At 41.3% G+C, this 14,823-nt stretch overlaps 1 protein-coding gene and 1 long non-coding RNA gene across 7 annotated transcripts in view; one reads left to right on the forward strand and one right to left on the reverse strand.

Moving 5' to 3' along the window:
* LOC309694026 overlaps positions 1-14,823 on the forward strand; it is a 50,806-nt gene that overhangs the window by 15,399 nt on the left and 20,584 nt on the right. The gene's annotated exons all lie outside the window — the stretch shown is intronic.
* Positions 1,737-7,654, reverse strand: gata6 (GATA binding protein 6). Of its 2 annotated transcripts, none has more exons than XM_082513726.1 (7): positions 7,559-7,654; positions 6,038-6,934; positions 5,249-5,421; positions 4,384-4,509; positions 4,167-4,254; positions 3,968-4,065; positions 1,737-3,506 (listed from the first exon to the last, which is right to left on the reverse strand). In XM_082513726.1, exons 2-7 carry the CDS (start codon positions 6,873-6,875, stop codon positions 3,345-3,347), a joined length of 1,485 nt encoding a protein of 494 aa, XP_082369852.1. In that variant the 5' UTR covers positions 6,876-6,934; positions 7,559-7,654; the 3' UTR covers positions 1,737-3,344. The 2 variants fall into 2 exon arrangements, with proteins under 2 accessions (XP_082369852.1, XP_082369853.1); XM_082513727.1 differs by lacking the exon at positions 7,559-7,654 and adding an exon at positions 7,085-7,302.

Here is a 14,823-nt window from a genome sequence, read left to right on the forward strand (position 1 = left end):
AACTTCCTGTGAATATGACTCGAAGAGCTTACGACAGGGCAGGAGGCGGTACCTTTATGATTGGTTGTGTTTGCCAACCCAGAAGGCCGTGTGTACACGGTTTTGAAAGCACAGTTTGGCTTTCTCTGAACCCTTTTAAATCACATGATAACAATAACAACACGGAACAATAAAAGGGTGATGGACACAAACGCTCCTTCCATTTGAGAGACTTTTTGATGCAAGTCCAAATCTGAAAGACTCTGCAACCAGCACAGCTTTAATGTTTTTAAGTGTTTACTCTACCAGAGTATTCCACAGTGTCTGTCGAGGAAACCCAAAAGGGCTGAGTCAGAGATCCCATCTCTTCCGGAGGCAGGGTTGAGCGTTGCTCTCCTTTGAAAGGCAGCATGGAAAGATCAACCGGTATCTCCTGAGGGAGCCACTGCTCCATACTGTGCTGCTGTCCCATGGCCAAACAGCCCGGGGCCCTGCAGTCTGCTGCTGTTAGCCTGTCTTGTTTACTTAGGGAGGACTTTCAACCCTGGACAGCCATCATGATCTGTATTCTGTCTTTTCTGTTTGTCTGTCTCACCCTTCCTTGCAGCATGTGATCACTTATTTGCAACAAATTCAAACTCTTATTTCAAACCTGCAACTGTGTGACAAGCATCGCAGCTTTCCAGCCTTCTCAGGTGGCACCTCTAGCATGAAAGTGACCCTCGGCTGTGCGGATAGCAATCCAGATGAGAGCGCAGGGAGGATTTCTGCGCTGCCATGTTTATATTTCCTCCCTCGTAGCACCATGGATACAGTGCCAAGCTAGGACCTCCTCATAAATTCAGATACCCATAAATATTTGCCTGTGTTTTGAGCTCAACAGTAGTTTGCATTTACATATCTAAAGGTGCTTTTGTAATTTATCTCGTTGGAAGCTCGAGGACTTAATGCCCGGTGGTCTCGGTGGACAAATTGGGTTTTATATAACACTCAGCAGCAAATCATCACAAGCCGTGCTTTTCCATTCAGTTTGAACACACAAGTAAAATTTAAAGAAAAAAAGCAAATATTGTGATGGATATGAAGGAAATAGTGAAAAATAGTGTCATTCCGATCTGATGTCAAAAGTCAAGTAAGAAAAATAGGTGCAATAACCGTTCACCTGAAAACTGTGGATTTGTCTGTTACGCAGTGCCGCGCATTCCTCCACACTCAATAAACTTAGCTGAATCAATATGTCAAAGAGCAGACAGATAACGCTAAGCTCAGGCATAAATCCTAACCATCTCTAAAATCTTTTCATGTGGAATTACTCACAGGCCATATTCTCTTAAGTACAGTAAACATTGTGACAGGTACTTTGAGCTGCTGGTTCAAGAGGACACAGGAAAGTGGATTGTTCTTTAAGCCCACAGGGGCCCGAAGAAAAGGAAAAGTCTCGAGTGAAAACGTTACCAGAAAGGACAAAGGTGTGGTTTGGTGAAATCACTCAGAAAAAAAAGCTGGGTAAGTCTTGCTGTGCAACTTTTAGGCGAAATTCTTGTCTTGCATTAGCTGGCCGTGATGTCTTCTTCTTTCCTCCCAGTTGTGAAAACATCTGAGAAAATAAAGCCCTCTGGTATCTGTTCAGCCAAGGAGAAACGGGGAGTTAAAGTATAGATGGGAATGACTCACACAAAAATATGCAGAAGGTGGTTCTTTCCGTAATTTCCAAAACACTGACGCGTTTCGCTCTTCTTTTAAAAACAAACTGCAGATTTATTTGCATCACCAGAACAATTTATTGGATTGAATTTAAATAATTTCTCATAATGTTAAAAAAAAAATAGTAAAACAAAAAGAAAACATGTTATTTCAGAAAAATAAATAAGTCCGGTTGCGTGAATGACATGCTCTTTTTTTAGGATGAAGAAAGTTGTGAACAAAAGCAAAGAAAAAAAAACCTCTTTGTGCTAACATTTACATGTAACTTATCATGCCTTCAGTATTCAGTCTCTTCGGGTGAGGGTGGGGGGGAGGGTTTTTTGTTTTTGTTTTTTAAAACCTGAAATAGCTCTTGAAGCTCCCACACCACTTGCTTAGGTCATGCAAAAAAAATGAAAAATCAAAAAGGCTTCTCAAATTCATGATTTGGCATGACCTGTGAGCTTCATAAGAACATGTTACATTAACAATTCTCCTTTTAATCATTACAGCGATTCATCACAGTCATCACAGTGAGCACAGATTTGTTCAGAGGTGACCTCACGCTACACTTTGGTCTAATTTTGGCTGAAATATGATGCAACAGCACATGTTATTATTATGAAGGGTATACAGTTTATAGTGAGTCAGGTAGCGCGGCCAGCAGCCTTCGTTTGCAGTTTATGTGTAAGAACATAAAGGTCAGAGGGTCCTACAGCTATTCTGGGCGTTCTTTGTTCAAACAAGCCATCCAACTGCTTTACATGTGCGAGATTTTGTAGAAGTAGTACCGTAATGCTGCCCGTTGGCCGACAGTGTTCTCATGTCAAAAATTAAGTCTCACGAAGTTGATTGTTTTTGCATCTTTTTCTCTCTTTTTTTTAAATGATTAAACACAACACGATGTGATATAGTCATTTATACCCTGTTTAAACCAAACTAGTTTCAGTCAAATACAGTAAGTAAGAGCTTTCAGTGGAAAACGTGCACATTCAACACTACTGTACTACCGCTTATCGAGAGACAGAGAATAGAAAAGAAGACATCAGAATGGTTTAACTTCTACTCTATATTGATATCTTTATTAACAATCATAGACATGTTTTTCAACTATGGAAGATTTATAAATATTTTTCTTTCTTTTGATTCATGTAAGTTGTCTCGGCACTTATGGCATGATTCCAGTTTTGGAAAAAAACAAAAAATCAAAAAAAGTCCACAAAGAGTTGAGTGCTTGTGTGAAGCACTGATATCCAATCAACATCTTCAAAGAGAAATCCGTTATGTACAAGATGGCTTTCTTTAAGGAACCCAGATTTGGTTCTGTGTGCCACGGATGGGAGAGATACCGAGTGCAGGTCCAGCAACCATCCATAGCAGGCCACCTAATTGATCATTTGGCCTGGCGTTTCCCTTTTGTTGTTGATGTTGTTGTATTTTAAGGCAAAAAATAAAAAAAAGACCCTGACATCAATCTGGAACCTGATCGCAGATACTCCATGCTTGATTCAAGCTTCTAGTCTGACTTAAGGTCATCTCAAACTTCTTTCCCCCTCTCGTCCAACTCTTCTTGCATCAGCTGAGAGGGAAGGAAACCAACACTGCACCCAAATACTTCCACTATACACAGCATCCAGACACGAGGGGCCGGGGGTCTCTGTCCGCCCAGAAGGTTAAAATGTTCAGGCTAAGGCCATGGGGCACCAGGGTTCGCCTCTCACTGAAGCCACGTCCGATGACTGGGTCAAGCCCACGCTGCCGTACAGGCCGTCCTGTCCGGAGTACTTGACGGACGAGCCCGAGCCTGCTCCCTCCCCCCCGCTGGACAGCACAGATGAACTGATCTGCAACCAGAAAACTCTCTGTTAGCAAAAATTGTGAGTTTATTGTATAAAATGTCAGTAAAACTTTTAGATTGTGTAAAACCTTTTTTTTTTTAAATTATTATTATTGAGGACTGAAATGACATTTGCATTGCAATGTTGGGGGAAAAAGGAGCATGATCAATGTGACACTCGTATTAGTGTAATATCACAGTGACATATTAGTTAGCAGCAGTCATAACCACAGAGCATCAGTCAGCCTGCATGTCATCTCTTTATCACAGTTTGTATTTTACAAAATATTCACTCATGAAAATGGGTGAAAAATCTGGCCTTTTATAGTAATTTCAAGTGTAGAAATTCCTATTTAACACACACACACACACACATATAGATATAGATATTTCATTGTTTTATTAATTATTATTTTTATTTTAAACTATTATTTGAAAAATTTAAAAGCAATTAAAAATCAGTTTTACCCCTGACACTTGTCCAGAGGGAGAGCTGGTTTTCGAGCAGTCTTCGGAATTGGATGAAGAGGTGGATGTAGGAGTCATGGAGACAGAGTTGCTACTTCCTGGAAACATAAAAAAAAATGTTGTCGTTACATTATTTTAAAAGAGATAAATATGACATACATATTCCTTCGTGCAGCAGAAATATTGTTCAGCTACTCACCAGAGGATCCCTTTGCTTTATTCAAAGTTTTCGGTTTTCTTTTTCTCGTCTGGATTCCCTCTTTCTTCATGGCGAGCGGCCGAGGTACCTGTAAGATGTGATTTTTTTTTTTTAATGAAAATAAGAAATGATATTTTTTTTTATCAATAATGCGTCGATTTTTAAAAATTAAAACTGAATTAGAGGGGGGGGGGAATTCAAATCGCAGTGAACTTACTCCGTGTAATTTTGTGTAGAGGCCGCACGCGTTACACACCGGCTCTCCCTCCGCGTTTCTGCGCCACAGAGTGGTGGTACTGGTTTGACAGTTGGCGCAGGAAAGGCCGATTCTTCTGGACGTTGACTGTTGTGGCAAGCAAAACACAACATCAGTCACTATAATTAAACGTGGGTATCCAGGAAAATAAAGCACCACACACTCAACCATTTTATTCATACCTGACTTTCCAACAATAATCCACACCCTGTTAGAATCCCAATTTAATTGGCATTTACGCACGGATTTATATTATTATTCATTTATTTATTACAGGTTGTTAATTCGCAGAGAGTTGCTACGTGCCATTTCACTTCCTTGTAAAAACTGCGTAATGGCACCATGGAAAATCTGGACCCACTGACGCCTTTTTAGATTAGCTTACCCGACAGTAGCTGGGAGTGGAGATTGAGATAAAGTGTCTCCTTACATTAACACTTTCCACGTGTGGATTGATTTAATGTGAATTTAGTGAATAACATTTTTTTTCTTATGAAACAACTAAATGATTGTGCTTGACTGATGAATTTAAAACACTGGCTAAGCTAAAACTATCATTCTCCTTTGCAAAGCACAAGTCCTTGATTCAAATGTGAAATGCATGCTTTATTTATTTATTTTCCCCGTTTTATAGAAATCACGTGATCTTGCGTAAATAAATTTTCCTTGATTACAATCAGGTTTGAACTGGGGGCTGTATCATTGAAACCTTCATCCAGAAGCCGAATCGTGACAACGACAGTGACCTCCAGCAATTGTTTGAAACAATTAGGCAGGAAATTGGTTGATTTAAGTGGCCCTCGCCCCCCTCCTCCTGTCTCCTTACCGTCCGTTTCGGTGGTTTAATTAATGGCCGGCTCAGACCATTCATTTTGCTATAGAGGCCGCAGGCGTTGCAGAGAAAGTGGCCCGTGCCATCGCGCCTCCACAGCGGCGTGGAGATGGAGCCGCAGTTCACGCACTCTCTGCTCTCCCCCATGTCGTCCAGAATATCTGAAACTGAAGAGAAATACTGGAATCAGAACAGGGAGCGAGTTTGTGAGAATTACACATTGTTGCTGGTCATTATTTCATAAGCGATTCTGCTTCTGGGACTTCATGTCAAAGAAAGCAAGCGGATAGATACGGCGGGCAAAATGATCTGTTCATGGATTATAAATTGATTAAAGCGAAGTGTTTAACAAAATTCACATTTTTAATAAATTTATACTGTTGTGCCAATGTTGTTTTAAAAGCCTCGGTGGATTTTACTTCATGTAAATGATTCATTTTATATATTTCTGGGCAGTCATTTGCGCCTGTTTCTTACACACACACACACACACACACACACACACACACACACACACACACACACACACACACTATCATAAATTCATTTTTGGCAGTGTATGAAACATATTTTTATTCAACATTTTGAGGTCAGGCCTCGACGAGGGGAACAGGTTTCTGTTACAAAGACACGCAGGCGCTTGGTGCCTTCACTCCAGACACTTCAAGGTTGCGCGCGTGATTAAAATACCTTTTTTTCTTTCCGTCCCACACAGTGAGAAGGAAAACTATTCCATCTTTGTGCCTCCCTCTACTTTGTTTTCGTTTGATTTTTTTTTCTTACCTCCATTTGGTCCTCGAATCAAGGGCGCACTCCTGCTTTGCAAGGTGTGGAGCATCGTGTTATCAAAAGGTGCCCCGGGCCAAGGCGAGGGTAGCTGGGGTGCAACGTACGGGGAGTATGGGCTCGGGTAGGGCCCGCTGAGGGGACGAGAAAGGCTGTACTGGTCTCTGCTGCTCATATTCAGTGTGTTACTGTAGCCCGTGTCCCTGGGGGTCCCGTTATTGATGGGTGGGCTTGGAGGGTAGTGAAAACGACTGGAGGCGTGCGGGCTCCCGGTGCTGTACGAAGGGCTCTCCGGGGTGGACTGTGACCACACCGAGTGACTGGAGACGGCGTGGCCGGGCTGAGCAGACACGTTGGCCGGCAGATAAGACAGACTGGGGATCATGGTGCCCACCCGCGAGCTAGGGACATACACTGGGGAGTTAGGGTTGGAGTGCATATAACCACCAGAACTCGAATCATATCCAGTCTGGCTCTGGGCCGCAATGGCCAGTGTTTGGTACATGTCGGCCGGGTCCACCAGCAAGCTTGTCTTGTGTGCTCCGGTGGAGAGGACGAGTTTGCTCCCCTGGTCTAAATCCGTAAACAGCGGGATATCCTCGGTAGTGGTCAGGGTGTTGTTATGGTGTCCGAAGTGAAGGTAGGAGTGCAGGGATCTGCTGTCGGAGCGACGGTGCCCTAGCGCGTCAAGCTCGTTCGGAGGTGTCCTCAGCTCATCCGAGGTGGTGCCGTCCCTTCTGCTGTCACCGGGCAGGTAGTTCTGCTCAGCCGGTGACCCTGGGCTGCTGGACACTTCTCGCTTGACCATGGACCAGCTGTTTTCGCCCAGTTCCATCCAGGAGCACTTTCCATACACCGTAGGGGTAAATAAAAATGGCCAGGGAGTGGTCTACCCTGTAACAAAAAGAGTCGGAACCGTTAGGAAACCACAAGAAATGACCCTTTTTGCGATGTTAAGGATAAGTGAATTGAAAATATATCCACAAAACATCCTGACAGAAAGTCGGCAGGTTTCTGAAAAAGGGGGGAAATGCAAACGGACACCTGGTGTACAGACCAGCATTCATCTTTGGATGAACTACATTTTTCACAATAGAGAATAGGGTAATAAACTACGAAAGCTCCAGTTAATTATTACTGAGTCAGTATCATCTCGAACTCCAATAAAAACCCAGTCTACAGTGACTGCCATGCTCTCATGAAGCGCTCTTAAGAGGCACTGGATCCATCCGTGTCAAATCCCTGTCCTCCCCTCCACACGCACATACGCAAGTAGACGCACACATAAAGAGATAGGAAACAAAAACGCAATATGTCTTCACAGCAAAAGAGATAACCGTTTGATAAGAGTCAAAACAGATAAGGACCGAAAGGCTGACTGGAGCGATAAAACAATACCCCGAAATTATGAGTTTGGTCTCGCTGCGCTCGCCAAGACACCGCCAGATGTTTAAAGCAGCTGTGCGCGCCGCAAAAGTGGGAGAAGAAACGTTTTAAAAGACGAAGAAGAAGACTTACCTGCTACAAGTGTGCCATATAAGTCGAAAGCAAACTTCCTAACAGTGAGCCTCTGCTTCTCTTGGAAGTAATGGGAAAGTTTACCGCAGTTAGAGGAGGTTTATGAGAGGAGGCGCCTCTGGTGGCTGCGGCCGCAGGAGGCGGACCAATCATGTGGAGCGTGAGCGGCTGGAGACGCGATGGGGGTGCCAGCCTATGAACTCCTCCAATCAATCACGCTGAAAAACAGAGAGAGAGCGAGGGGGGGGAGACACTTCACTTGATCAGGTCTGAAAGTTGGATTAATGTGTTGATACGATCAGGTTTCATTATTCGAAAGTTATGCTTTCGGTTACAAATGAATACGCCCCCCCCCCCCCCCCAGCTGTTTCTTTTTTTTCTTTTCTGTTTGTTTGTTCTTTAAATGAAATTGTTGTTTGTCTATCTTGCTCTATTTACAGGTGATCCACAAATCTGGTGATGAGCCTACAGCAGCTGAAACAAACAGAAACGAGTGTCTTTGAGATTTTAATTTCACCGGACTACTCTTTAATATCCAGCTCTTTCATAGGCTACTCCTGTTTTATGGAAAATTGTGACATTTATATGACAGACAGCGGTTTAATTTAATGACTAGATCGTTATTAATTAAACTGCCAAGAAATGCAGTTAAAATTAACTTACCCGTCACCCTGAACAGGAAAGTGCTACTCCCATGTTTACGCATTGCAGTAATCACGTCTGCAAGGAGCACGCTTTTAACTTTCGATACTTTGGAGATTTTAAAATGATTATATTTATAATGGTTAATCCAGAGTTTAAAAGCTGGGACTTTCCACTGCAGTCTGTCCACGAGTTAAAGACCTGAATATTTTGTTTTTACTTGGAGCATTAGTGTAATAAAATGTTTCGTCTGGACAACTTTTTACTGATGAGAATCCTTAAGAAAGACTCCTTTTATTAAAACAACAGCCTATTAAATGATTGATCAAATATATATTCCGTGTGTGAAATGTGCTTTAGGCCTACTTCTTCTTTCTGGTTTCATCTTAATTCAAAGTCCTACACCCCCCCCCCCCCCCCCCCCCTTGTTTATTCTCTGTCATCATTCCAGTGATCAATAAATCCCCTCTTAATTAGTTTAAGTCAGACGGCTCTCATTGAGCGTTAAAGGTGTGTGTGTGTGTGTGTGTGTGTGTGTGTGTGTGTGTGTGTGTGTGTGTGTGTGTGTGTGTAGCTCCTCTTTGAAACGCGATGATTCGTTCAGCCCGAATATACATTGAGACGAGTGAAGTGATCAAAAGTGGGGAGGTGTCAATTGAATCATTAACGCATTTGCAGGTCACACTCGCAGCCATTCAGTGGGTTTTGTTTGTTTGTTTGATTTTTTTGTCTGGACAGTTGATCAGATTACCTCCAACAGCCCATTCATTATACTTCCAACTACCGCAGGGAAGTCCGAGAGTATACTCTGATACTTTTATAATATTCACCCTGCATCCATCACACTGATAACAGGCACCGAGCTGCATCCATGTTCACTGCTTCTGCAGCTGCACAGCAGACAAAACTGAGGGAAAAATCAACTCACCGCAATTCATGATTCATACTGTAACACCATCTGTATCGGTTACTAATGTGTCATAGCAACGGAAGGCACAGCTGCACTTTTTGATTTACCAATATCGTCCCAAAAATTGCTAATATGTTATTAATTATCCATGTCCCTGCCAATTAGACTACCACATGGAGTTAACAGTTCACAGGGCCTAACAGTAACAGAGTCTTCGGCTGGACTTATGTTCAACGCGTGCCACTGCCAGGCCTCCCATTGTTCCTCCTCTGTCTACTTCTCGCACAAACACTATTATTGTCAGACAGTCATGAATATTATTACTGTAGAGTTATTTTCAATGCTAATTCAATACCCGTGGGCGCAATCGTGCAGCCGCTCTCCAGCAGGTGTTCCTGCCGCTCTTATTTTAATACTGGCGTGATGATTCCTGCTGCTGGATCCTTCTCCTCGCATAACTTCAGAGGGAAACAATGCAGCCCGAGTTGCGTGGCGATCTGTGTCTATTTGTGTAGTGGTTATGCTAATCCATGTTGTCTATCTGATTTCCACAGAACTTTTGCTGATAGAAATTCACGCTTGAGGCGATATTGTGACTGTTAGGCGTCGAGTCTTCGCTCGCTCTCAGGTCCTAGAGGTGATTCTTATCAGAGGCAGTAACCGCACCAAAATGCGCTGCCGTCTGCCATCCCATCACCTCAGCCTGCAGTTGTCAGGAAGGTGAGAGAATACAAAATCCTGTTGTTGCTGTTTTTTTCTTTTTTTTTCTCTTTGTTGCCCCCCTATTCCGCCATCACCCCACCCTCACCCCTCCACCCTCCCTCCTTTTTTTTCTTTGCGGCTTCTGGCTCACTGGCTGCGAAGCCTCCAGTTGATAAATGAGGTGTTTTCGCAGTAATGTCAGCGTGGGCTGCTCTGACACACGGAGCTCGTGAGAAGAAGTGGCAGGACGCCGCCCTGTCTCCGCGTTTATCCAGCATAGCCAAACACTGCAGGCCAGCCACTGACTGTCAGCTCCGGCCTGTGCGCTGACCATCTCCATCACACATAATTCAACCAGATAGCCTGCAACTGGTGGATAATAATAATAATAATAATAATAATAATAATAATAATAATAATAATAATATATGGAAACGATAAATAGTGAACGAAATATTTCATTTATGTATTGGAATAATATTGTCAAACTGTATTTAAAATATTTAATAAATACTATTTCGTTAGGAAGTAATGAAAAGACGCAATAATAATCATATTATTATTATTAATATTATTATTATTATTATAAGCTCTTTAATGGTTGACCCTCTTCAGGTGTCTGAGCCTTATGTACCGACTTGATAATGATTATCTCCAGCCCTCGAGTGCTCGTTGCAGCTTTCTCCTGATTATGTGATGTTATGGAGATAACGAGGAGCAAGAGAACGAATTACGCACGAAAGGGACAGTTAGGGGCATCACACGGTGGCGTGGGCAACTTTGAGACTATTACTCACTTTTTTTTATTATTTACTTCTTTAAAAATGCCCTGCTTGGTCGTTAGTTTGACTGTGACTGTGTAGAAAGGGCAGCTCTGATTTCTCTTACACGGCAGGGCAATAAAAGGCACTGTGGACGCCAACACGCCCCACGTCCGAAAACACCTTTGATGTCTCGATTATGATTAATGAGAAGCGACTGCAGCTACATGTAAAACATGCAGGAAGGAGACGCAATTCATCATCTCAATCACCCCACGGTTGCTTCCCCCCCCCTTTTTTTCTTGCTATGTTTTTATCTTTGCATTTCACACACAGAGTCTGTTTTCAATCAAATCCTGTATAATTGTCTTTTAATAACGACGGAAGATTAATATCCAGTATTTAATCTGTGGGGTGTTGTTTGGATTAATTGTATTTTTATTTTGTCAAACTGTCAATAAAGCAGCTATCCTGCACATATTTGCACCACAGCTTTGGTGACAATCCTGCGTTACTGTATTTAAGAATCTGGGCTTTTAACGACTTAAATCGCTTTAACGTTTATGCTACGTGTTCCCTTTACAACAAAGATTTATCTTAGAAAGCGAAACATATGTAGAGTGAACTGGATTTGCACACAAGACGCCAAATATTTCCAATTTAAAAAAGAATACCTTAGAAATTAAAATAGAATACATCAATTAAATAGACATGTTTCCTCGCATGGCTATATAAAATACACTTTGGATTTTGTGGTTTAATGGTTAATTGATTGATTTTATTTCATCCATACAAATCACACACACACACATGTATACACCATGACCATGATTCTGTGTGTGCAATAAATACCAGAATAAGGTGCACTAAAAAAGTCATCATAAAGAGCAACTTATAAAAGTGATTTAACATCGACAGATATTCAAAGTTCAGCTTTAGAAACTGATTATTACCATTATTTTTACATTTTAAATGCATTGCAGCTGTCATTATTAAACATGAAATATTAGCAGTAATTCTGTTTGCATAAAAATCAGATTGCAAGTCTGGTTTAATGAATTATTCGTCCATGAAATCCAAAATGGGAAAATTGAATTGTTAACAATTATTCCAAAGAACCTTTTTTATTATATTACATGAGAAAAATGTAATATATTATCCAGTATATCCAAAAGCAGTGCAGCATATGGAAAAACAACAAATATCCACTCTCCCCACAACAATAGCACAATAACAATGAAATACATGAGAGGCGTTGTGAGTTCACGCTGTCTTAACGTGTAGCTCCATCCTTAAAATCTAGATCATTTTGTTCCTGATATAAATGTATTCCCGCTCACACTCTGTGCTTTTCTATATTTACCTCCAGTTCCCAGCGCCTATAAACACTGACATATTTGCTCTTATTTTATTGAAGACACAGTTAAGTTTTATACCTGCGCCGGTCTTTTTCTCCCTGTCCTCCACAGAATGGCAGCTTGTCCAGAGCCGCTGGAGCAAAGGCTGCTGGGAGGCCGTGAATGCCAGACTCTCCTGTTTGAAGTGGTAGATGATTAAACGGGTCATGACAGGTGTAAAAGCAACCTTTGTCATTTTGGACATGTACCGTCCTTGCTTCCTTGGCTCGCCCACAACGGAACGCCCTGCTCACCTGCCCGAGTGTGTGTGCACTAATGTGTGTGTGCACGTTTGGGTGTGTTTGTGTGGAGTGGATTTTCTGGAGGGGATTGATGGCTGTTAACAATCCTGCACCATCACGCTCCCTGCCTGTCATGTGATGAATGAGTGACGGATACACCCCTGATGGATGAGACGTGAGCCTGTTGTCTGCATATTTGTGGTCTTGGCTCTGTGCCGCTCGGTGTTAAAAAAGAAAAGAAAAACAAGCATAAAATTGCTCCAGTGGAAATGAGTGAATTGTCTGTGATTTGAGAAGGATTGAGGTTGTATTTATCTCTTATTATTTGCGTCTCCAAGAATTTCTATTTATCAAATCAGCGTGGTGATGTCATATCAGCCTGACATAAGTTTCAGGGTTCGTTTGACCTATTCTCCTAACTTTGGCTCCAATCGTGTATCGACTGTATCATATTATTATATTACAAGCTGTTTTTTATCACTTGTACTTCTCTTATCTATTTTCCTCCCCGAGCCATCATGATGCATATACAGCAGTGAAATGAAGATAAAGGGTTTGCTCTGGTATCGTAATACCACAGCTCAAATTCAAATGGGGTTTTGACATATCAGGCGAAATCACTCTGTCATATGCAGGATTAAGTGGAAGAAAAATACCAGCATTTTGTTTTGTGTAATTAAAATATTAGCTTGCTCATTTTTGAGGCTGAATTTGGAAGCAGACCCCCCCCCAGGAAAAAGTGAATCCCTAATATAAGCAATAAGGCCGAAATGGAAAAAATCTTTACTCATTCTTTGTCGTTTTCATCTTCCCGTGAAACCGTCATTCTGTCTCATAACTCTTGAACAATGAGTCTGACTCACAGCAGGACTCTTCTGTGGAAGCTCTGAGCGAAGCTGTGATCATTTTTGGGCTCACGTCAAAGGAAACGGGTAATCTGATAATCCTGGTTGCATATAAAGCCATAAGAGTTTAAACTTGCATTCAAACAAATAAGGCAAAGTTGGTCCGCTTGACACACAACACTCCTGGAAGCTACATTTAAATTCATATCCTGCTATGATTTTAGATTCAGTGCACATCAGGGCCAAATTTCATAAGGTTAGGTTATTTCAAAGTCCCAGTTTGGCAGCTGTGTTTCTCGCCAGTAGCCAGATGAGACAATATGGCCATCTAACACTAAATACAACCACTTTGACAACCTTGTTTTCGACTTTAGACCCTTTATTGAATTGAAAATAGCACAAAAACATTCAAATCTGAAAGTGAGAAACGGTTTCACTAAAAGAAAAAAAGTCATTATAAAATAGATGACGTCAATATGTTTCTTTTTATTAAAGGTGCGGTTAATGAAGTTTAGAAAGGTAAATATTTTTCCATTCCTGCTTCATAGAAAAGCTCAGCCACTCAAGAGTCTGAGGCCTGCTTTATCACAGATAATGTGCCAAATGTGGTTAACTGGGTTCATGCCTTCATCCGCTACTACACCCACATACCATTACACATTCGGCTCTGTGCTGATAACATACCTTATGGTCATGATTTAGCCCAGAGTATGTGGGCCTATCAACAACAAAAAGAAAGAAAGAAAGAAAGAAAGAAAGAAAGAAAGAAAGAAAAATCCTCCCGTTTCGATTTGTTTCGAGTTGTCTACTTCTCCTCAGTCGATCAAAAATTAGATTTATTTTTTGTGCTTTATTTGTATTCATGCAGTGATTTCCAGCACCCTCCATTCTCTTACAGAAAACATAGTTTTATATTAATCTTTTAAGGCTTTTATGATATTGTGTCCCATTTTCTTTGCAGTTTTATGGTAAATGTAATGTGACTGATCTGTTTTCAATAAGCCAGACTGATTTATTCTTTTCAGTGTAACTAATGTCAGTAATATTATTATTAAAATAATAACAGTTCTACAAAAAAACCTTCTTTTAAAAAACATTTTAAATGTGATGTTTTTGGTTTAGAATAATAATTATAATATAAAATCTTTTTTATTTTATTTTAATATAGGGTTTAAATCAAAATAAATCATTGAAGTCTGTTTAATTGTGTAACGTGTCCAGTACAAATATTCAGCTAGTTGCCAATTAGCTTAGGTAAGACAAGAGACTGGAGGGTTGGGATTATTAAGAAATTCTGGTTCTGTGTATATGTTAAACAAACGAGATGCAAAATGCCAGGTATTGAGCATTAGCATTAGGTTTTGTTCACTTTGGGTCAGACAAGCTGTTTTTCTGCGCTACCATGTTGTTAAGTGTTGATAAAATTAACAAATGTTCACTGATACCATTATTCAGCCTGACGAGTATTCGGCTCGTTTACAAATGTTTGTAAAACTTGCAGTGAAAGAAGAACGAAAGAGGACGCAGCTTCGCTCACAGACGCCTCTGCACCTCTGTCTCTGGAAAACAGAGCCTCATCTCTTGCGTAGATTCTGAGGCTATGTTATTGTTTCCATGCTAGCGTCTCCATCCTGTGGAGCCAGTCCCCCTCTGTGTGTTTTGTCTCAGGAGAGAAGGTCAGGTCTCCAGTACATTTTCTGACTTTCCCTGAATCAGCTGTTTGGAGCCCCAGCCTGAGAGAAAACAGCCTTGGCCAAGGCAGCGTC

This window comes from Aulonocara stuartgranti, assembly GCF_965226115.1.
Source record: "Aulonocara stuartgranti genome assembly, chromosome: 18".
Taxonomy (NCBI): Eukaryota; Metazoa; Chordata; class Actinopteri; order Cichliformes; family Cichlidae; genus Aulonocara; species Aulonocara stuartgranti.

What these genes read in the sequence shown, in the direction of transcription:
- gata6 (XM_082513726.1), bottom strand. Translation starts at nt 6,875, where the DNA reads ATGGAACTGGGCGAAAACAGCTGGTCCATGGTCAAGCGAGAAGTGTCC. An exon ending in GATTCGAGGACCAAATGGAG is followed by an intron (nt 5,422 to 6,037) that starts GTAAGAAAAAAA and finishes ATTTCTCTTCAG; the next exon opens with TTTCAGATATTCTGGACGAC. An exon ending in TTAAACCACCGAAACGGACG is followed by an intron (nt 4,510 to 5,248) that starts GTAAGGAGACAG and finishes TTGCCACAACAG; the next exon opens with TCAACGTCCAGAAGAATCGG.